The sequence below is a fragment of the Anoplopoma fimbria genome, chromosome 14, assembly GCF_027596085.1.
Source record: "Anoplopoma fimbria isolate UVic2021 breed Golden Eagle Sablefish chromosome 14, Afim_UVic_2022, whole genome shotgun sequence".
Lineage (NCBI taxonomy): Eukaryota > Metazoa > Chordata > Actinopteri > Perciformes > Anoplopomatidae > Anoplopoma > Anoplopoma fimbria.
The window spans coordinates 933,118-956,454 of NC_072462.1; the positions used below are offsets into that span (position 1 = coordinate 933,118).

The 23,337-nt window shown below is 45.9% G+C and overlaps 1 protein-coding gene across 1 annotated transcript; it reads left to right on the forward strand.

Annotated features, from left to right (window-relative positions):
* The first annotated feature begins 2,079 nt into the window (after positions 1–2,079).
* On the forward strand, positions 2,080–22,893 carry apc (APC regulator of WNT signaling pathway). Its single transcript, XM_054611984.1, is given in 21 exon segments — positions 2,080–2,158; positions 8,316–8,471; positions 10,277–10,364; positions 10,512–10,734; positions 11,531–11,639; positions 11,921–12,034; positions 12,164–12,226; positions 12,777–12,827; positions 12,923–13,009; positions 13,119–13,296; positions 13,392–13,592; positions 14,201–14,296; positions 14,430–14,569; positions 14,765–14,842; positions 14,947–15,063; positions 15,695–15,909; positions 16,316–16,599; positions 16,602–16,865; positions 16,868–17,250; positions 17,253–21,280; positions 21,282–22,893. Coding segments are annotated over 20 exon segments (6,906 nt in total). The 5' UTR covers positions 2,080–2,158; positions 8,316–8,336; the 3' UTR covers positions 21,334–22,893.
* The last annotated feature ends 444 nt before the right edge of the window (positions 22,894–23,337 follow it).

Consider the following 23,337-nt stretch of genomic DNA (forward strand, 5'->3'; position numbering starts at 1 on the left):
CTAAGAGTACATGTGTACTTTTACTACTGATACTATTACTACATGAAACTGTTAATACTTAAGTACTTGTGTACTTTTACTGCTGATATGTAGTACTATATAAAGAGGGTACTACTTCAGTACTTTCACTACTGTTAATTTTACTGTATAAAACTGATAATACCTTTGTACTTTTACCACATGAGCTGAGAATACTTGTGTATTTTTTCCTGATACTTGGTGCTGACACATGGAGCTGTTAATACTTAAGTACTTTTACTACTGATACTCAAATACATAGAGCTGATAATACTTAAGTACTTTTACTACTGATACTCAAATACATAGAGCTGATAATACTTAAGTACTTTTACTACTGATACTCTAAATACATAGAGCTGATAATACTTAAGTACTTTTACTACTGATACTTTAACTACATGAATCTGATAATACTTAAGTACTTTTACTACTGATACTTAACTACATGAATCTGATAATACTTAAGTACTTGTGTACTTTTCTCCTGATGCTTTAACCACATGGCGCTGATTAAACTTAAGTACTTTTACTACTGATACTTTAAATACATGAAACTGATCATATTCATGTACTTTTACTACTGATACTTAACTACATGAATCTGATAATACTTAAGTATTTGTGTACTTTTACTGCTGGTACGTAGTACTATATAAAGATGATACTACTTCAGTACTTTCACTACTGTTAATTTTACTGTATAAAGCTGATAATACCTTTTACTACTGACACTTTTACCACATGAGCTGAGAATACATGTGTACTTTTCTCCTGATACTTTAACCACATGTTGCCGATAAACTTAAGTACTTTTACTACTGATACTTTAAATACATGGAGCTGTTAATACTTAAGTACTTTTACTTTTGATACTTCAACCACATTTTTGTTGAGAATACATGAAAACTTTCACTACTGATACTTTAAATACATGAAACTGATAATACTTAAGTATTTGTGTACTTTTACTGCTGATATGTAGTACTATATAAATATGATACTACTTCAGTACATTACATTACATTACATTACAGTCATTTAGCAGACGCTTTTATCCAAAGCGACTTACAGGAAGTGTATTCAACATAGGTATTCAAGAGAACTACTAGTCACCAGAAGTCATAAGTGCATCTCCTTTCTTAAACAAGCATCTTAGAGCATAAACCAGAGCAAAAGTATAGTGCAGAGGCAAATTACTACGAAAACAATACTTGCAACAGACTAATACGAATATAATAAGTGCTACAAACTACTACGAATAGGATAAGTGCAGTAAACAAATACGAATACAGTAAGTACTTTTACTACTGATACTTTCAGTACATGAAGCTCATAATACTTCTATTCATTGTCAGTAGTATTACATGCAGTATGTATTGTAGCCGGTCCGTTACCCTCATGTAACAGAGTACACAGTACACAGTACTCGGTACACGGTACTCAGTACACAGTACATAGTACTCAGTACACAGTGTATAGTACTCAGTACACAGTACACAGTACATAGTACTCAGTACTCAGTACTCTGTGTATAGTGTATAGTACTCTGTGTATAGTACTCTGTGTGTATAGTGTATAGTACTCTGTGTATAGTACTCAGTACTCTGTGTATAGTACTCTGTGTATAGTACTCTGTGTATAGTACTCAGTACTCTGTGTATAGTGTATAGTACTCTGTGTATAGTACTCAGTACTCTGTGTATAGTGTATAGTACTCTGTGTATAGTACTCAATACTCTGTGTATAGTGTATAGTACTCTGTGTATAGTACTCAGTACTCTGTGTAGGCTATAGTACTCTGTGTATAGTGTATAGTACTCTGTGTATAGTACTCAGTACTCTGTGTATAGTACTCTGTGTATAGTACTCAGTACTCTGTGTATAGTACTCTGTGTATAGTGTATAGTACTGAGTACTGAGTGTATTTCCGGGTCTGTGAGCAGACACAAGATGGCGGTCCTCCTCTTCCTCCTCAGCAGCAGTTTCTTCACAACAGAGAGGACTGAGCTCAGCGTCTCTCGGCCTCTGTGACTCTGTGACGCAGTGACCGGAGACATGAGACGCGTCTGACGCCGCTGAGCGCTGCGTGAGTCCCGGCGAGGCTCCGGACTCACGGCCGCTGAGGTTCCTCCAGAAGGTGAGAGCGGCTAGCTTAGCTTAGCTTCAGGCTAACGTCTGTTGTTGGTGGACGTCTGTGGACAGACCGACAGACCGACAGACAGCAGACAGCAGACAGACAGACGGGGAGCACCGTGTTTATAGCTCTGTGGATGTTCTGTGAGATGAAGGAGCGGGTCAGTGAGAGCTACTGTTGAGCTAACAGCTAACAGCTAACAGCTAGCAGCTAACAGCTAGCAGCTAACAGCTAACGGCTAGCAGCTAACAGCTAGTACTATAGTACTACTAGTAGTACTATAGTACTACTTACACTACTACTGTACAGTAGTAGTAGTACTATTGTACTACTACTAGTGTACAGTAGTAAGTTGTCAAGACCAAGTAACAGAACCGTAGTAATGAAGTACTCCACAGTAGCAGTACTGCAGTGTGCTGTAGTAGTTCATATTGTTCACTAGCAATAAGTACTGTACAGTACTACTGCTGTACTGTACTACTACTGCTGTACTAGTAGTAGTACAGTACTACTACTAGTACTGTACAGTATTAGTACTGTACAGTACTAGTAGTAGTACTGCTACTAGTACTACTGTACAGTATTAGTACTGTACAGTAGTAGTACAGTACTACTGCTGTGCAGGAGGACCACTGTACCTGTAACATTACAGTACTACTGTAGTACTACTACATTACTACTTACTGCTTCTGTACATTATAAGTACTTATTGCTAGTGGTAATGTACATTAGCAATAAGTACAGCAGTAGTACTGTACAGTACTTATTGCTAGTGAACAATATGAACTACTACAGCACACTGCAGTACTGCTACTGTGGAGTACTTCATTACTACGGTTCTGTTACTTGGTCTTGACAACTTGCCTAGTCTGCGTTTCTCTGTCTCATATTCTCACATTCATGAAATACTTTATTGTAGTATTAAATGTATTATTAAGAAACAAAGGTTGAATATCCTGTAAACTATTTAATTTGGCTGCAAAATATTTATTTAAATGGATTCTAAAGCATTTAAAATAATTGTTTATCTTTGTAGTATCCCTAGAAATGTAAATAGTGTTTTATCAGTTAACAGTTTTTGTCAGTCACAGGATCGCGCCCCAAGTATAAACTCAGCTTTTCTTCCTGAGTCCATCCTATCTGCGTAAATTATAATCTCAATAACTAAATTGAGAATTTAATGGAACATTTTTTTCCCTGCTTACGGGCATATTGTGGGTGATGTCAGGTTACAAACATCAGATCAAAATCATGGTTTATCAATAAATGCAATGTTAGGCTGATGTCCAAATGGTGAGGGTCACCGAAGGTAGAGGACGCCTCTATTGATCCCTCTCTCACACACACACACACACACACACACACACACACACACACACACACACACACACACACACACACACACACACACACTTTTTGGGTGTCGATCCGATCTGTGAGTTTCGTGATTTGTTGCACCTCTAACACAAGCCGTCAAACTGCAAATTAAACCCCGACAGTGTGAGCAGGACTCTGATGCATTCACATTCTGATTTGGATGTTGGTTACCACGGCAACGCCTGAAGCCTGGAAGCATTTAGGTCAGCCTGAAGAGTTTCACGTTGAAAAGAAGGTTTTTCTTCGGAGGGACACGGTTTTTTGGAGTAAAGCTGAATATTCGTTAGTTGGGTTGGTGTTCAGTTTTCAATGTGGAGATTAGTTCATTTTTGTGTACTTTTGTATCTTGATACTTTGGCAACGTTGTTTTTTAAAACTTTAATGCCATTAAAGCCCTTTTGAATTGAAGTGAGAGAAAGGAAGTGTTCAGTTTGGACTGAAGTGAAAAACCCTCTTTGCTCATGAAGTGGTGTTGTTGAGTTTATCAGTGAAGTGTATGAACTGAAGTCTCTACTAACCGTGACCACAGTGGCGGCTCAAGTTAAATTTCTTTTTAAAAAGTGTGTGTTGCCATTGTTGGAAAAAAAATGGAGGCTTTACTTGCTGTATATATTTAACTATTTACAGTTTTACGGCCTCTCCTCTCTGCTCTGTGTTCAGCAGCAGTTCAATCAAAGTTTCACTGATTTGTTGTCACATGACTGTTGTTCTCAGATGAATCAATCATGGCTTCATAGTTTCACAGAGGAGCTCAGAATTTAATGTTTTTAACAGAATCTGGTTAAAACGGTTTATTTGTAGCGAAATCTTAAATTAGACGTGTAGAATAAAATGTTTTTGATGAAAGATATCACACACGTGCACAGATTGTAAAGCCCTCTGAGGCAAATTTGTAATTTGTGATTCTGGGCTATACAAAATAAACTGAATTGAATTGAATTTTGAAGAAAAATAAATAAATATATATATATATATATATATATATATATATATATATATTAATATATAACGTTAATACATGAAGAACAGTGATATTGATCAGACTGCAGTGTGTGTGTGTGCGCTAGTGTCTCAGTAACCCAGTCAGTCTGCCTGCAGCAACTGCTGCAAAGCATTCTGGGAGCAGGAGGAGGAGGGAGAGGCAGCCTCTCTCCTCTTGCCCCCCCCCCCCCCTCTCACTGTCTCTGCCCTCTGATTGGCTGCTTGTTTGCCCAGCTGACTGCCCTCTGTCAGACGGAGAGAGAGAGACAGGGAGGGTGATGGAGGCTACAGCGATGGGGTGAGCTGCCATTTTCTCTTTCTCAATCCAGAATCTATTCTCCTTTTAATCATCCGTCCTCCTCCCTCTGTGTTTTTATTTTCATGTCAAAGGGATTATTGACAGAGAGAGGGGGAGAGGGGGGGAGGAGGACGGGAGGGGACGGGGGAGGATGGAGGATAAGGGGGAGGTTGTTCTTTTCTCCTCTCATTGTCTGCTCTCTGGTGTGTTTTTCTTCTTCTTTGGTGGATTTAATGTGTGGTGTGTGTTTGTTTCCTGCAACTGGGGAGAGAGGGAGGATGGGTGGAGGGGGAGGCAGGGATGATGGAGGGAGGAGAGAGGAGGGAGAGAAAATGGCCGACCGGTGATGGAGGATGGAGGCAGAGGGAGGAAATAAAGGAAGGATGGTGATGATGATGGTGGTGGTGAAGAAGATGATGATGATGATGAGAGGAGCAGAGGTTGTTTTCTATTGTGTCCTTTGATGTTTCTATTGTTCCAGCTGATCAGACTGATCACTGTGTTTGATCTTCAGACACCACAATGCCATTATTGATTAATTATTGATGATGGAGAAACTGTTAAACAGGAAGATCTGAGACTGTGTGGCAGTTGTAGTTCTCTGTAGGTGACCTGTAGTTCTCTCTAGTTGTCATGTAGTACTGTGTAAATTACATGCAGTATTATGTAGATGATATGTACTACTGTGTACACGACATGTAGTACTGTCTAGTTAACATGTAGTACTATGTTGATGACCTGCAGTATGATGAAGATGACATTTAGTACTGTGTAGATTTACTGCAGTATTATGTAGATGAAGTGCAGTACTGTGTACATTACATGGAGTATAATGTAGATGATGTGCAGTACTGTGTACATTACATGGAGTATAATGTAGATGATGTGCAGTACTGTGTACATTACATGGAGTATAATGTAGATGATGTGCAGTACTGTGTACATTACATGGAGTATAATGTAGATGATGTGCAGTACTGTGTACATTACATTGAGTATAATGTAGATGTGCAGTACTGTGTACATTACATGGAGTATAATGTAGTTGACATGCAGTACTATGTAGTTGACATGTAGTACTGCAGTAGTACTGGGTATCTGGGACGTGTTGGTATCACAACAAAAAATATGATCAATATTTATCAAACTTTACTGCAATACTACAAGTAAAGCCAAACACAGCAAAAGTACTTTACACCCATTTTTTTCCCCTGTGACTTCTTCACACTGAGCAGAACTATTGATTATTATCATTGTTGATCAATGTGCTGATTATTTTATTTATTTATTGATTGATTGATTGATTGATTGATTGATTGATTGATATTTCAACAGTAAATAACAAATAAAACTTCCTTCTGTCCAAAGAGATTCAGTTAAAGATTAAACTGCAGTGTTGTAATACTACGTATTTTGAGTACTGCATTTTTGTAGTACTGCAGATTAAACTGCAGTGATGTGGTACTATATTTTTGTAGTACTACATATTTGAGTACTACATTTTTTAAGGTACTGTAGATTAAACTGCAGTGTTGGAGTACTACATATTTGTAGTACTACATATTTGAGTACTACCTTTTTGTAGTACTGCAGATTAAACTGCAGTGATGTGGTACTACATTGTTGTAGTAGTCCACATGAAACAGCAGTGTTTTAGTATTACATTGTTGTAGCAGATTAAAATGCAGTGTTGTAGTAATACATTTCTGTAGTACTGCACAGTAATCTGCCGTGTTGTAGTACTATATTGTTCTGGTACTACACATTAAACTACAGTGTTGTAGTACTATATTGTTCTGGTACTACACATTAAACTACAGTGTTGTAGTACTATATTGTTCTGGTACTACACATTAAACTACAGTGTTGTAGTACTATATTGTTCTGGTACTACACATTAAACTACAGTGTTGTAGTACTATATTGGTGTAGTACTACACATTAAACTACAGTGTTGTAGTACTATATTGGTGTAGTACTACACATTAAACTACAGTGTTGTAGTACTATATTGGTGTAGTACTACACATTAAACTGCAGTTTTGTGTTAATGTGTGTCGTGATCAGTTGGTGAATCATGTGACAGTCAAACAGTGACATCAGTGTTTGTAACTGAGAGGACACATCACATGATATACACATACATACACACACACACACACACACACACACACACACACACACACACACACACACACACACACTACAGAGGTTTCTCTGTAGTGTGATGAGATAAATAAGTAGTTAATGCATGCAGTGAGAGGGAGGACTGGATAAAACAGGATCCATGTTGACAATTCATAGCAGTGATTCAGTGAGCCAGCATGTACAACACCAGAGTCTGGTCCACCTGAATGGAACAGAGTCATAATTAATGGTGTTAGTTCCACCTGTGTTTACCCTCCAATGGAACGTCAATATGACTTCTGTTAAAAGGGCCTATTGATCGCTCCAGCCTCCAATCACTGCTACGTAACACCACGACATGCTAGCTAGCCAACACCATCGCTATCAAGTGTGTTACACAGCTGCTAACGCTAGCTAGCTAACAGTATCATTATTATTGGCCCCGGCAGACACCGCACAACGGACGTAGAGTGGGGAACAAATGCATATGTCCTGCCTACTCTGTCCTACAGTCCTACAGCACTACAGTACTACAGTCCTACAGCACTACAGCACTACAGCACTACAGTCCTACAGCACTAGAGTACTACAGCACTACAGTCCTACAGCACTACAGTCCTACAGCACTACAGTCTTACAGTACTACAGCACTACAGTACTACAGCACTACAGTCCTACAGCACTACAGTACTACAGCACTACAGTACTACAGCACTACAGTCCTACAGCACTACAGTACTACAGCACTACAGTCCTACAGCACTACAGCACTACAGTCCTACAGCACTACAGTCCTACAGCACTACAGTACTACAGTACTACAGCACTACAGTCCTACAGCACTACAGTCCTACAGCACTACAGTCCTACAGCACTACAGTACTACAGTCCTACAGTCCTACAGCACTACAGTCCTACAGCACTACAGTACTACAGTACTACAGTCCTACAGCACAGTCCTACAGCACTACAGTCCTACAGCACTACAGTCCTACAGCACTACAGTCCTACAGCACTACAGTCCTACAGCACTACAGTCCTACAGCACTACAGTCCTACAGCACTACAGTACTACAGCACTACAGCACTACAGTCTTACAGCACTACAGTCCTACAGCACTACAGTCCTACAGCACTACAGTCTACAGCACTACAGCACTACAGTACTACAGCACTACAGTCCTACAGCACTACAGTCCTACAGTCCTACAGCACTACAGTCTACAGTCCTACAGCACTACAGTCCTACAGCACTACAGTCCTACAGCACTACAGTCCTACAGCACTACAGTCCTACAGCACTACAGTACTACAGTCCTACAGCACTACAGAACTACAGCACTACAGTACTACAGCACTACGCACTGTTCTGTGCAGGTCTGACGTGGGTCGTCCAACATGGCGGCAGCGTCTTACGACCAGCTGCTGAGACAGGTGGAGGTGCTAAAGATGGAGAACTCTAACTTGCGACAGGAGCTGCAGGACAACTCCAACCATCTGACCAAACTGGAAAGTGAGGCCTCCAACATGAAGGTCAGTACTCATGTTTTCAGGGGTGTTATAATCCACGGAAGTCATTTTGAAATATGATACTGAAACGGCCGTGTGGACGGAGATCCTTTTTGTTCTAAAACCCAGAGTTTCAACGAAAAAGTGTGCATGTAGCCTCAGTGTCTCTCTCTTACTCTCTCTCCCCATCATCTATACTCAATGCCTCTCTTACTCTCTGTCATATAAACTCAGTGTCTCTCTCCCCATCATCTATACTCAATGCCTCTCTTACTCTCTGTCATATAAACTCAGTGTCTCTCTCCCCATCATCTATACTCAATGCCTCTCTTACTCTCTGTCATATAAACTCAGTGTCTCTCTCCCCATCATCTATACTCAATGCCTCTCTTACTCTCTGTCATATAAACTCAGTGTCTCTCTCCCCATCATCTATACTCCGTCTGTCTCTCTCGCTCTCTCTCTCTCTCTCTCCATGTCATATAATCTCAGTGTCTCTCTCTCTCTCTCTCCCCATCATCTATACTCAGTCTCTCTCTCTCTCGCCCTCGTCTATACTCGGTGTCTCTCGCTCTCTCTCTTTTTCTCTGTCATATAAACTCTCTCTCTCCGTCTCTCTCCCTTTCTCTCTCTCTCCGTCTCGTCTATACGCAGTGTCTCTCCCCCCCGCTGTCATATAAACTCATTGTCTCTCTCTCTTTGCCCCAGAATAGACTTGTGGTATTTTCCACCAATCACGCGCCGCTCTGAGCTTCAGAATGAGCTCCTTGTTGTTGTTCAGAGTGAGATGTCTGTCTGTTTGAGGATCTCTGGTTTCCCTCATTGTACTCAGGAAACCCGACAGAGTGAGCCGTCTGTCGTCTCCGCTCATCTTTCCCGACTCTCTTCTTCATCTGTTTCTTTTTCTTTCTGTCTTCTTTTCATTGTATTTTACTTCCTGTTTGTTTGTTCTGTTTTTCTCTTGTCAGTTCTACATTTCTTTATACTTTCTCTCTTTTAACGTCTTTTTTTTTCATTTATCACGTTTTGTTCATTCTATTCATCTCTATATTATTTATTTTTGTTTAATTCTCGTCCATTTCCTTTGTTTCCTTTCTGTGTATTTTATGTTTTTGTATTTTTATTTAGTTTAATCTTTTCTGCTTTAATTACTATCCTCATTTTCTATTGTTTTATTATGCTTTTTACTATTTATTTTGTTACTCTCCAACTTGTATGTCTTTTATCGTCCTGATTTAGTTGTAGTCGTTTTATTTCTTTTGGTTTAATTCTTGTTCTGACTCTTTCATTTGCTCATTGTTTCTGGGTTTTTTTCAGTTGCTAGATTTCTGTTTCAGTCTTATTTTTCACATCTCTCTGTGTTTGTTGTCTTGTAACTCGCAGTTTTATTGTTCTTTATTGTCCTATCCTTCCTCTCCAAACTCGCACTCACTTCCCGTTTCCCATTTCCCGTTTCCCGTTTCCTGTTTACTGTCGATGAGCAGAAAACACACATGGACAGTGTGAGTAGTGTTAGTTTCCATCATGTCGCTGTATGAACGCTGCCGTTTCATCGTGGTGAGTCGAGAAACAACGATTTACGCTGAAAAACTGGGGAGAGAGACACGACAAAAAGAGAGAGCGAGATATATATAGCTTTATATCTGTTTATAGGGGTTATTATTGTTATAAATTATCGATTCATATAATGTAGATTTGTGTTGTTTTTTCATCAGGATTTTATTTTAAAGACTCTGGTTCCTCCCTGTCAGCAGACCAGAAAAACACGGACTTGGTTCACTGTGATGTAACGTTGTTCCACTTTTATTTTCTTAACTCGTGTCAAACAGGAAGTGCTGAAGCAGCTGCAGGGCACCATAGAAGAAGACTCTGGAGAGGCGTCTGGCTCTCAGCTGGAGCTCATCGAAAGACTGAAAGGTGACGAAAACAAAGGCACACACAGAGTGTACACGTAGATATATGTTCACACACACACACACACACACACACACACACACACACACACACACACACACACACACACACACACTGTATAACCTAACGTCTGTGCCTCTCCTCCTCCAGAGATGAGCCTGGAGTCTGCAGGGTTTAAGCCCAGGTCGAGGCCTCCTCTGCCCCCCTCGTCCTCCTCCAGCTCCACCTCCTCTGGTTCTTCAGCTCCTGGAGGAGCAGCTGGAGGCTCCGGAGCTCCAGGCCCCTCGACCACCACCGGCTTCCCCAGGAGAGGGCTGCCGACTGCGGGCAGAGACAGCCACGACCGCTGCCTTGAGGAGCTGGAGAAAGAGAGGTACTGCTGAGAGTACTGCTGAGAGTACTGGAGTACTGCGAGTACTAAGAGTACTGCTGAGAGTACTGCTGAGAGTACTGAGAGTACTGAGAGTACTGCTGAGAGGACTGAGAGTACTGCTGAGAGGACTGAGAGTACTGCTGAGAGTACTGATGGTACTGCTAAGGGTACTGATAGTACTACTGAGAGTGCTGACAGTACTGTTAGTATTATCGCGTGTATTGATAGTACTACTAAGAGTACTGACAATACTGCTACTGTTAATACGGCAAACTCTTATTGTACTACTGAGAATATTACTTAAAATATTCTACTACTAATGGTACTGTTTAGAGTTTTAGTGTAAACTGATACTGCTGATAGTACTACTGGCTACTGATACCGCTAATGTGCTATTTCTGCTTGTGGTACTAGTACACATAGAATACACAAAAAAGCCAGAGAAAGAGAGGTACTATTGGTTCGACTAATACTGTAAATACTTCTATTCTTGAAAACACACAATACACAGACTATACTGCTGCCACAAATATAACTTACAAGACCTATAAATGTGTACTAGTATTGCAACTGTTGCTTTACTATTACAGTACTGGTACTGCAGATTGTACTACTATACCTGCAGCTGAAAGTAGTACTGCTAACTGTACTGTTGTTGATACTAATATACATATTTTTGTGTTTTGTTATGTAGTTTTTGTCAGATTTAAAATGTTCCCTCCTCTCTCTCTCTGTCTCTCTCTCTGATTGGCTCCTCTCTATATCTGCTCTGTGATTGGCTGCTGCTCCCTGACAGGTCTCTCCTATTGGCTGAGCTGGAGAAGGAGGAGAAGGAGAAGGACTGGTACTACGCTCAGCTGCAGAATCTCACCAAGAGGATCGACAGTCTGCCGCTCACCGAGAACGTAAATACTCTCTTTACTGTTACACAGGAGGCTCTTCAAGTATTTCTCCTCTATTTCTACTACATTACCCATGAGCCTCGGCTGCTCTGGTGAAAAGACTAGTGATGAGAACACTTTTACCGTTACACAGGAGGCTCTTTTGACTCCTTTTGAGTATTTCTACTCAAAAGTTTTACATACAAACCATCATACACATTTTGGTCCCGTTCTCTAATTACTACATTACCCATAAGCCCCGGCTGCTCTGTTGAATCAATGTGTGACTGGAGTTTCTGTGTCAGTTCACTCTGCAGACGGACATGAGTCGGCGTCAGCTGGAGTTCGAGGCCCGTCAGATCCGCTCGGCGATGGAGGAGCAGCTGGGTTCCTGTCAGGAGATGGAGAGGAGAGCTCAGGTGAGATCTCACCTGGAGGCTGATTGACCTGGAGGCTGATTGACCTGGAGGCTGATTGACCTGGAGGCTGATTCACCTGTCTGGCCCACGACGGCAAAATGTGACCTTTATGTGTTTGTGTGTCTTCAGGATCGCGTGTCCCGTATTCAGCAGATAGATAAAGACATCCTGAGACTGGGAGCCCGACTACAGGTAACCCTCACCTGTTCTTTGTTTAAACACTGGAGTCTGAATGTGACGTGTTGATGTTTTTACAGTCGGGGTATTTAACAGAAACACGTTCACATCAGAAACCAAAGTCTTTCTGTCTCTCAAAATTTAAGATTTCCACAGATTTACTAGAACATTTTCAATGTTTATAATATTAGTATAATTTATATTAACATTATTCTTAGCCTGAGCTACTCTTAAGAATTTTATTTTGTGTTTCTTTACTTTCCAAATAACTCATTTAAGCTTATAAATAGCTGTATTAAACTTGTAAAAAGTAGTTTCAAGCTTTAAAAAAAAAAAATTCTGGCTAAAAGGGACCATTAAGATTCCCAATATGTGATGAGTTTATCTAAATAAAGTCTGTTTGGAATTTTAAGTTTTGTATCCGTGAGGAGAACATGTGACTGTGTTTTTATAGTTCCTCTCACTGCTAGAAGGGTAAACACAGGACCACCATTTAACACGGGGGAATAAAACATTTAAATAATAATAAGAGCGTCTTATCTTCACCTTCTCTCTCTCTCTCCAGGTGGAGGAGGCTCCGGGGGCGAGCGACAGCAGCGGATTGGCCGGAGCTCAGGTGAGCGTTCTTTGACCTTTTGTTCTTCTTCATCTTATTGACTTTGTCTCTTTTCTGTTTGTTTTTAAATCTTTCCTTTTTGTTTCCTCCTTCAGAGCTCCAGCAGCCGGTTAGAACACGAGCCGGCCAATGAGACAAGCTACTCTGTGCCTCGACGAATCACCAGCCACCTCGGCACCAAGGTTATTATTCTGCCTAGCAACAGCCCTATAAATACTTGTATTCCGCTTTTTTAACTAGTAGGTGGAGATGGTGTACACTGTAAATAGATTCCTGTGTCGCCCCCTGCAGGTGGAGATGGTGTATAGCCTTCTGTCAATGCTGGGGACTCACGATAAAGACGACATGTCGCGGACGCTGCTCGCCATGTCGAGCTCTCAGGACTCGTGCATCGCCATGCGTCAGTCTGGCTGCCTGCCGCTGCTCATCCAGCTGCTGCACGGCAACGACAAGGACTCCCTGTTGCTAGGTAACCATAACTTGTTTTTTATTTATTTTTCATCCGTTTCTCACATGCATCTCCTGCACCTCACCTGTTTTATTGACATCTCTCCCGTTGCCTAGGTAACTCTCGTGGCAGCAAGGAGGCCCGTGCGCGAGCATCGGCGGCGCTGCACAACATCGTCCACAGTCAGCCCGACGACAAGAGAGGCCGGCGTGAGATCAGAGTGCTCCACCTGTTGGAGCAAGTGCGACATTACTGCGAGGAGTGCTGGAGCTGGCAGGAGAACCACGAGAGGGGCGTCGACCAGGAGGACAACCCCAGTAAGTGATGTCACACACATGCTGACCAATCAGGAGCACAGACACGTCACATGTCTAAATGTGTAAATGTTGTATAATGTGTATAATACAACATTGTTTACAACCAACGCTGTCAGATGAAACTATTAAAGAGATCTCATAACCAGTGTAGCACAAAACTGTGGTGGAATTAGCATGCTAACTAGCAGACGGCTGGCAACTTGGCTAGCTCGCTAATTCCATTTAATACAACACTAGTAAGCAATGTGCTTTCCTTCGCTGTAACAAGAGTGTGTGTATATAAAGCATTTAGATGTTTAATGTTACTCCTTTGGCGGCTGGCTAGTTAGCGTGCTTCTCTTATTCCACCATGCTTTCATGCTAACATAAAAGTGGTTATATAAAATGTACCAAACAGCGATGTGGTGGTCATCGGCAGAGCTGGGTCTAACGGTCACTCTGCCTAAATCCATGTTGCTAAGAGACCACTAGTTAGCTAACTAGCTAGCTCTGGAGATGGACAAGCAAGCTAGCTACCTATATACTATATATATATAATATATATATCTATATATAATATACTGTATATATATATAAATACTGTATAAATATATATATTGTGTTTTCAGTGCCGTCTCCAGTGGAGCATCAGATCTGTCCGGCCGTCTGCGTCCTCATGAAGCTTTCCTTTGATGAAGAACATCGACACGCCATGAACGAACTCGGTCAGTGGTCAGATTTACTGACTCGTCATTTCTCACTTTCTCCAACTGGTTTAATGTTTAACTGGTTTAATCTTCCCTCTCTGGTATTCATACTCTAATACTCTGTGTCTCTGTGGGTTATCTGTCCCTGCAGGCGGTCTGCAGGCGGTGGCGGAGCTGCTGCAGGTGGACTGTGAGATGTTCGGTCTGAGCAGCGATCATTACAGCGTCACCCTGAGGAGATACGCCGGCATGGCGCTCACCAACCTCACCTTTGGAGACGTAGCCAATAAGGTTGGAGAAAACACAAAACATTTTCATGCTTTCAATGTTTCTGCTGCATCATCACACACACACACACACACACACACACACACACACACACACACACACACACACACACACACACACACACACACACACACACACACACACCTCTGACTCTGTGACCAATCAGATCACAGCTTCATGGTGTTGTTTTCCCATCAGGCCACGCTGTGCTCCATGAAGGGCTGCATGAGAGCGATGGTCGCTCAGCTGAAGTCCGACAGTGAAGACCTGCAGCAGGTAAACTCACCTGTTTTTAATGGAGGCCTTTTTACATTTCAGTGTTTGAGTGTTTCTTTGTCATATTGGTTTTATGTTTCATATTTGTATTTTTGGTTGTTTAGGTGATAGCGAGTGTGTTGAGGAACTTGTCGTGGCGTGCCGATGTCAACAGTAAGAAGACGCTGCGTGAGGTCGGCAGCGTGCGGGCGCTGACGGGCTGCGCTCTCGAGGTCCAGAAGGTAAAAAAAAACATATTTTCTATCATTACTGTGTTTCCATCTGTAATTAACCCTCTGAAACCCAGAGGGGGTTCTTCGATCCTGTCACATTTTTCTCTCTTTGTTCTTGATTTTCACTTCAAAATTAAATTCCTGCTCCTCTATGGAAACAGAACAATCATGACTAGAAGTAGAGAGAAGTCAAACATGACTTTAGTTCAGAATAACACAGTTCATTTATTTTCCAAAAATTGGAAAACAATAGAATCTAAATATCCAACATTTCTCCCAATGTTTGGAAAAAAGGAGGCTCCATATGTTTTATATGATGAGATATTTACACTTTTCCAGCCTCTCCTCTCCTCTCTGCTCTGTGTTCAGCAGAAGTTCAGTCAAAGTTTCACAGATTTTTTGTCACTTGACTGTTGGTCTCAGATGAATCAATCATGTCTTCATAGTTTCACTGAGGAGCTCAGAATTTAATGTTTTTAACAGAATCTGGTTAAAACAAACTGTTTATTTGTGGCGAGATTTTAAAAGAGACATTTAGAATAAAATGTTTTTGATGAAATATCACAATTTTAAGCTTATTTTCGGCTGCTATCGTTTCTTCTGTAGTTTTTTCACTTTGTTTCTTCTTCTGCTCCTTCAGGAGTCGACTCTGAAGTCCGTACTGAGCGCGCTCTGGAACCTGTCGGCTCACTGCACGGAGAACAAGGCGGATATCTGCGCGGTGGACGGCGCTCTGGCGTTTCTGGTGGGAACCCTGACGCACCGCAGCCACACCAACACGCTCGCCATCATCGAGAGCGGCGGCGGAATCCTCCGCAACGTGTCCAGCCTCATCGCCACCAACGAAGCGCACAGGTAAACAGCTGTAAACAAGTAAACAACTGTTTAGATAAAGAGCCTTAAATCAGCAGTGAGGGAGTCATGTGACCTGCTGATTAATTACACAGTTTAACTGTGAGAGTGTGAAATAAAAGTTTGATCGGTCTAAAATCAGTAAATATGCGATTCATGTGAAAACATCTCCTTCAAACTACTGGATTTATTCTAGTTCATCACCAACACGACATTTTACAGATACTAGAAAAGCATAAATGATATTGGAGGAAAACGATCGTCAGTCAAACTTTATTTAACTCTGTGATGGTTAACGTTAAACTGTGTAACAACGATCTGTGTAGAACTAGTTATAACTATGTAATTACCAACAATATCCACTGTGTGGATTAAATGAACTCTCACGTTTCTGTGTGTTGTCTTGCAGGCAGATCTTACGTGAGCACGGCTGCCTGCCGACTCTGCTGCAGCACCTGAAGTCTCACAGTTTGACCATCGTGTCCAACGCCTGCGGGACGCTCTGGAATCTGTCGGCCAGAGACTCCAAAGACCAGGAGGCATTATGGGAGCTGGGCGCCGTCGGCATGCTGCGCAACCTCATTCACTCCCGTCACAAGATGATCGCCATGGGCAGCGCCGCCGCCCTCCGTAACCTGATGGCCAACCGGCCGGCCCGCTACAAGGACGCCAGCGTGGTGTCGCCGGGCGCCGGCGCCCGTCGCTGCACGCCCGCAAACAGAAGGCGTTGTTTGAGGAGCTGGACGCCCAGCAGCTGTCAGAGACTTTCGACAACATCGACAACCTGAGCCCCAAAGCGGCGCACAGGAAGGGGCGGGGCTGCAACGGCGCTGGAGGAGCAGGAGCAGGGAACCCGACACGCTCGTACACCAACACGCCGGTTCTGTCGAGCCCGAAGAACGGAGACGGATCAAAAAGGACGACTGAGGAAGTGCCGTACGCTCGGCCGGTGTTCCCCCCAGCGTCCGAGCGTCCAGCGACAGCCTGAACAGCGTGACGAGCGCCGACGGATACGGAAACCGCGGCAAGACGAAACCGTCGACGGAGCCGTTCTACTCGTCCGACGAGAGCGGAGTCAACAAGTGCTGCGTCTACAGGAAGTACCCGGCCGACCTGGCGCACAAGATCCGCAGCGCCAACCACATGGCGGACGACGACGGCGGGGAGTTGGACACGCCCATCAACTACAGCCTGAAGTACTCGGACGAACAGCTGAACTCTGGGAGACAGAGTCCGAGTCACCGTGGCAGCATCGAGAGCGACGAGGAGGACGAACTGGGCGCCAGGCTGAGGAGACGGAACGACGGCAACGACCAGGCGCCGACCGGCAGCCGCATAGCGTCCGCCCAGCATCCTCGCGCTACGTTGCTGCCGCGGCAACGTCAAACTTTGGCGGTGACGCAACAGTCGAGCAGCCAATCGACTACAGCCTGAAGTACGGCGCTGACGCCGCACGCAAACCGCTGTTCAAGCAAGAGGAGACCGCCGCTCCCTCTGGCCCGCCTCCTCCGTCATCCTCCAGCAACAAGCTCCGCCCCCCTCCGCCCCCAGCCAATCGCACAGTGCCAAAAGGCAACCAGGAGGCGACACAGACGTATTGCGTGGAGGACACGCCCATCTGCTTCTCCAGAGGCAGCTCTCTCTCCTCGCTGTCCTCCGAGGAGGAAGAGGAAGACGGCGATGTCATCGGGAAGAAGAGAAGAGGAGGGAGGGGCGGCGGCGGCGGCAACGACTACCCGACACTTCCTGTCAGCGAGAAAGACGCACACGAGCAGCAGCAGAGGCAGCAGAAGGAGGCGGAGAGCCAGACCGCCAGTGCTGCTGCTGCCGCCGCCGCTGCTGCCGCTGCTCCCTCCTCTCGAGGAAGGCGTGGTCACCACCACCATCACGGCCACGCCCACCACCATCACCACCACCACGTGGCGTCGTCATCGGGCGCCAGGACGCCTAAGAGTCCTCCGGAGCAACCGTACGCTCAGGAGACGCCGCTGATGTTCAGCCGCTGCACGTCGGTCAGCTCCCTGGACAGCTTCTCCACCTCCTCCATCGCTAGCTCCGTGCGCTCCAGCGAGCCGTGTAGCGGCATGCCGAGCGGCGTCGTCAGCCCCAGCGACCTTCCCGACAGCCCGGGTCAGACCATGCCGCCGAGCCGCGCCAAGACGCCACCGATGCCGCCACCAACGCAGAACACAAAGCAGGAGGAGAAGACCAAGAAGAAGAAGGACGAGGAGGAGAGCAGCGCTGACGTCCTGCTGCATTTCGCCACGGAGAGCACGCCACACGGCTTCTCCAGAGCCTCCAGTCTGAGCGCCCTCAGTCTGGACGAGCCGTACATCGCGGCAGAGATGAGGGGTAAGAAAGAGGATGAGGAGGGAGGGAACGAGGAGAGGAAGGACGAGGAGGCGGGGGAACCAATCCTTGACGAGTCTGACGACGACGACGACATCGAGATCCTGGAGGCGTGCATCAACATGGCCATGCCCAAGTCGTCACGGAAACCAAAGAAGCAGCAGCAGCAGCAGCAGCAACAAGCAGCGCCAAGGAAACCCAGCCAGCTTCCTGTTTATAAGCTCCACCCACCTCAGAGCCGCACCCAATCACAGCAGAGGAAGGACGTGCCTCCGCCGCCGGAGGAGGTGCCGAGAGTTTACTGTGTGGAAGGAACGCCGCTCAACTTCTCCACCGCCACCTCGCTCAGTGACCTCACTATCGACTCCCCGCCCAATGAGGAGACAGTAGCCGCTGTCGCACCTTCAGCCCCGCCCAACTCCGTCCAGAGGAGGGGGGCCGGACTACCCGAAGGCGAGAATGGTGACGACATCCTCGCCGAGTGCATCAGCGCTGCCATGCCCAAAGCCAAACCCAGAAAACCAATCAGAGCATCGGTGAACAGCGAGCACCTTCAAGCCCCGCCTCTCCCTCCTGCGGTCCCGCCCCCTCTCGGCCTGCAGCAGCAGAAGAAGAAGCCGACCTCGCCGGTGAAGCCGATGCCCCAGCGGGCGGGGTACGCCGTCACCACGTCAACAGCTGCCAAAGCAAAACCAGGGTTTGCCTTCGACTCGCCGCATCACTACACGCCCATCGAGGGAACGCCGTGCTGCTTCTCACGCAACGACTCGCTGAGCTCGCTCGACTTCGACGAGGACGACGGCGGCGAGAAGGACGAGGAGAAGAAAACAAAAGAAGAAGAAGGCAGGAAGAGGAAGCAGCAGACGGCGGCCGTTTTCCCCCGAACGAAACCCGCTACCAATGCGACGGCGTCCGATGAGAGGCAGAAGTTCGCCATCGAGGACACGCCCGTCTGCTTCTCCAGGAACTCGTCTCTGAGCTCGCTGAGCGACATCGACCAGGAGAACAACAACAAGGAGTTCGCTCCGCCGCCGCCCAAGGAGAAAGATGGAGGCAAGGTGGGAAAAAAGTCTCCTCCTCCCCCACAGGAAGAGTTGAAGCCCCGCCCCTCTGCGGCGAGCGGCTACGCTCCCAAAGCGTTCCACGTAGAAGACACGCCGGTCTGCTTCTCCAGGAACTCCTCGCTCAGCTCGCTGAGCATCGACTCGGAGGACGACCTGCTGCAGGAGTGCATCAGCTCCGCCATGCCCAAGAAGAAGAAGAAAGCTGCAGCCGCCGCCGCGGCCGCACCCGTTGCCACGACACTTCCTGCTCCCAAAGCAGAGGATGACATTTTGGCAGAGGAGGAGCCTTCAGAGGCGCCAAGAAGCCCCGCCTCCCCAGACTCTGAGACATTTGATTGGAAGGCGATCCAAGAGGGCGCCAACTCCATCGTCAGCAGCCTGAACGCTGCCGCCGCCGCCGCCACGCCGCTGTCACGCCAACCGTCATCAGACTCCGACTCGGTTCTCTCCCTGAAGTCTGTGGGCTCGCCGTTCCGCATGCCAGCAGCCAATAACAACGCAGAAGAAGAAGGGGAGGAGAAGGAGGAGGCGGCGATGAAGCGAGGGGCGAGGATTCTGAAGGCCGGAGAACGCACCACGCTGGAGGCCAAGAAGAAGAAGGAGGAGCAGGAGGAGGAGGAGGAGGCAGCGAAGGCGTTGAGAGGCGGGAAGAAGGTGTACAGGAGTCTGATCACAGGGAAGCTGAGGGCGGAGCCAGCTGCCAGGGGGCGGAGCAAGCCCAGAGCGTTACCCGTGGCCAAACCTCCAGGTAGCAACGACGGCGCTGACAGAGGAGGCGGGTCCTCTCGGGACTCCACGCCGTCTCGCTCTTCCAGTGCAGCAGCCAATCAGAAAGGAGGGAAGCTGCTTCAGATGCCGCGTACGGCGTCTCCAGGAAGTGCATCATCATCGTCATCTTCAGCCTCCAGACCGGCCAAACAGAGCGGAGCGCCGAGGAGCGGCGGCGGCGGCGGCGGTGGAGGCATCCCAAGGAGCGAGTCAGCGTCGAGGGTCAGTGGCTCCACGGCCGCCAAGAAGCAGAAGGCGGAGCCAGAGAAGCCGGCACTCGTCCGTCAGTCGACCTTCATCAAAGAAGCTCCGAGTCCGACGCTGAAGAGGAAGCTGGAGGAGTCGGCAGCGGCGGTGGTTGTGACGGCGTTAGAGTCGCCGTCCAGCCCCGATGCACCGCTACCGTTAACGACCAGGAGACACGACGTCAACCGCTCGCACTCTGAGAGCCCGTCACGCCCACAGGAAGTGACATCATCACGGTTCAGCCGCACGGGAACCTGGAAGCGGGAGAGTAGCAGCGCTGGGGGGAGGAGGAGGGGGAGCAGCGGCAAACACTCGACATCGTTACCTCGCGTGGGGACGTGGAAGAGGACGGGGAGCTCGTCGTCGGTGCTGTCTGCATCGTCGGAGTCCAGCGAGAAGGGGCGGAGCGAGGAGGAGAGCGCCGTGAGGTCGAAGGGAACGTGGAGGAAGGCGAAGAGCAGTGGCGGCGGCGACTCAGCCGGACGCTTCTCCGACAAATCAGAAGACGTGTGGGTTCGTCTGGAGGATTGTCCCGTCAACAACCCGCGCTCCTCCTCTTCCTGTTCGGCTCGCTCGCCAACCACCGCCAACGCCCCGCCCGTCATCGACAGCCCCGCCTCCTCCAAGATCCCCTCCTCCTCCTCCTCCTCGTCCTCCAACCTCAACCTGCGCCGGAGCTGCGAGAGCCTCGACGACAAACCGCCGCTGACGCCGGAACGCCCGCAACAACAACCGCAGCAGCAGCAGCGCAGTCAGCAGCGGAGCGGCGCCGTGGCGGCCCGAGTCAGCCCCTTCAACTACACGCCAAGCCCGAGGAAGAGCAACACCGATGTCACCACCACGCCCACGCCAACCACCACGACATCATCGTCACCTTCATCAACGACCCCCACGCGACCTTCACTCATCCCCACGGCCGTCGCTAAGAAACGGGAGCCGAAGGGCGGCGGGCGGCGGCAGCGGCGGGGAGCGTGGCTCGTACATCGTGACGTCCGTGTGAAAAAGAAACAGGAAGTAGTTAGACACAAAATGGCTGCCACAGTTTGGACAGTTGACAGAAGTGGAGGAATGTAAATACGGAGGAAGAAACGTCAGAAAGTGTTTGTTTGTGAACTGAACTGTACAGGAAGTGAGTCTGTATTTAAGTGCTAGCCCCGCCCCCTCACCTCCCTCCTCTCCCTCATTGGCTCCTCTCACCTGCCAATCAAGGCTCCTTATTCAATGAGAGAAAACTTTAAGATGAACTTTTTATGTTTTTATACCACTAAAATGATGCGTAGCGCTTAGCTCCACCCCTTTTCTGCCTGTGATCCTGCATGGCCCCGCCCCCTTAACGATGACCGTTACCATGGTGATATAACAATGATGATGATGCTGATGATAATGTTTCTGCTAGCCGTAGCGTTTGAAGACGACTCTGCTCTTTCGGAGTTTGGTTCTGAAAAAAATAACAAGATTTTTTCTCCTGTCGTCGGGTAGAAATTAATTTATTCTCTCCGTGTGGAGACAGTTTGGTGAGTTCAACAGGTCGAATGTCACTTTGATGCAGTTTGAGTCTAAAATATTCGGACATTAAATGTGGGGCGGCTGTGGCACATGAGGTAGAGCGCTTGACCCATAACCACAAGGTCGGTGGTTCGAACCCCTCCACAGGCAACATGCCGAGGTGTCCTTGAGCGAGACACCTAACCCCAGCTGCTCCCCGGGCGCTTCATCGCAGCCCACTGCTCCTCCGGGATGGTCAATGCAGAGAACCGAATTTCCCCATTGTGGGACTAATAAAGGCTTAATTATGATTATTATTATTTTACATTACATTACAGTCATTTAGCAGACGCTTTTATCCAAAGCGACTTACAGGAAGTGTGTTCAACATAGGTATTCAAGAGAACTACTAGTCACCAGAAGTCATCAGTGCATCTCCTTTCTTAAACAAGCATCTCAAAGCATAAACCAGAGCAAAAGTATAGTGCAGAGGCAAATTACTACTACATGAAACAGCTGCTTTTAATCCGAAGAGTTCCATGAACAGATTGTTTAAAGTCGTGATTTTCAGATGAAATGTTCAAATTAAAGATTTTCTGTCAGATGGATGTAAAAATCAGTTTTTCAGAACCTCACTCGTCACTCACAAACGGCATTTATTCCAGAGGAGGAAGTTTGCTGCCAGCCGACCGAAGCGTAAAGATGAACTCACTGCTCGTCTGTGAGGAAACGTTTGAGTCCGTTCCTGAATTTCCTGGTGAATTTTTAAGGATTTTAGTTGAGAAATCGTCCGTTGGCTGAAAACTTCCCGCTCTGTATCTCGTTGGAAACAAATAACACTGTAAAATGTAAGTTATTGCTGTAAAACCTTAAAAACCTTTTAACTTTGAAGCACATAATTTAAAAAACAAAAATGATTTTTGCCAAAAAAAACAAGTTTCCACAGTGTTCTTCATGGCTGTAACTTGATTTTCACTGTTTTTATGTTGATGCTGGAGGAAAATGAGGCAAAAACGTTTTTGGTGAAATGTTAAACGGATGATGAACAATAAAAATTCAACATTTTAGGTGAAAACTTGTCTGTTTGTGTGAATGATTTATCTTCACATCAAATAATAAATATTACTTTAATGCAGTTTAATGTTTTAAAGATCAGAGAAACGGATTAAATGATTATCATGTTTGTGATTTGACTGGATTTAAAGGATTATTTATTGAGATTATTTAGTATTCTATCACAGAAAGCTTTTATTATTATGTTCACTATGTGTCAGTCACATCCTGCAGGCTCAGGTAAGTCATGTGACCAGTCTATAAACCATTAACCCACCCAGTGCCACTGGCTCATAACAATCCCACAATGCAATGCTGCAAATGTTAAACGTGTATTGTGTTTTTATAAATAGAAGTAATAGTCTAATTTAAAATAAAAATAAAAAACTTCATATTTTCTACATTTATAATATATTTAGATAAAGTGCTGTCAGCTTCAGGCTCTTATTTTGACACTGCAGACAGG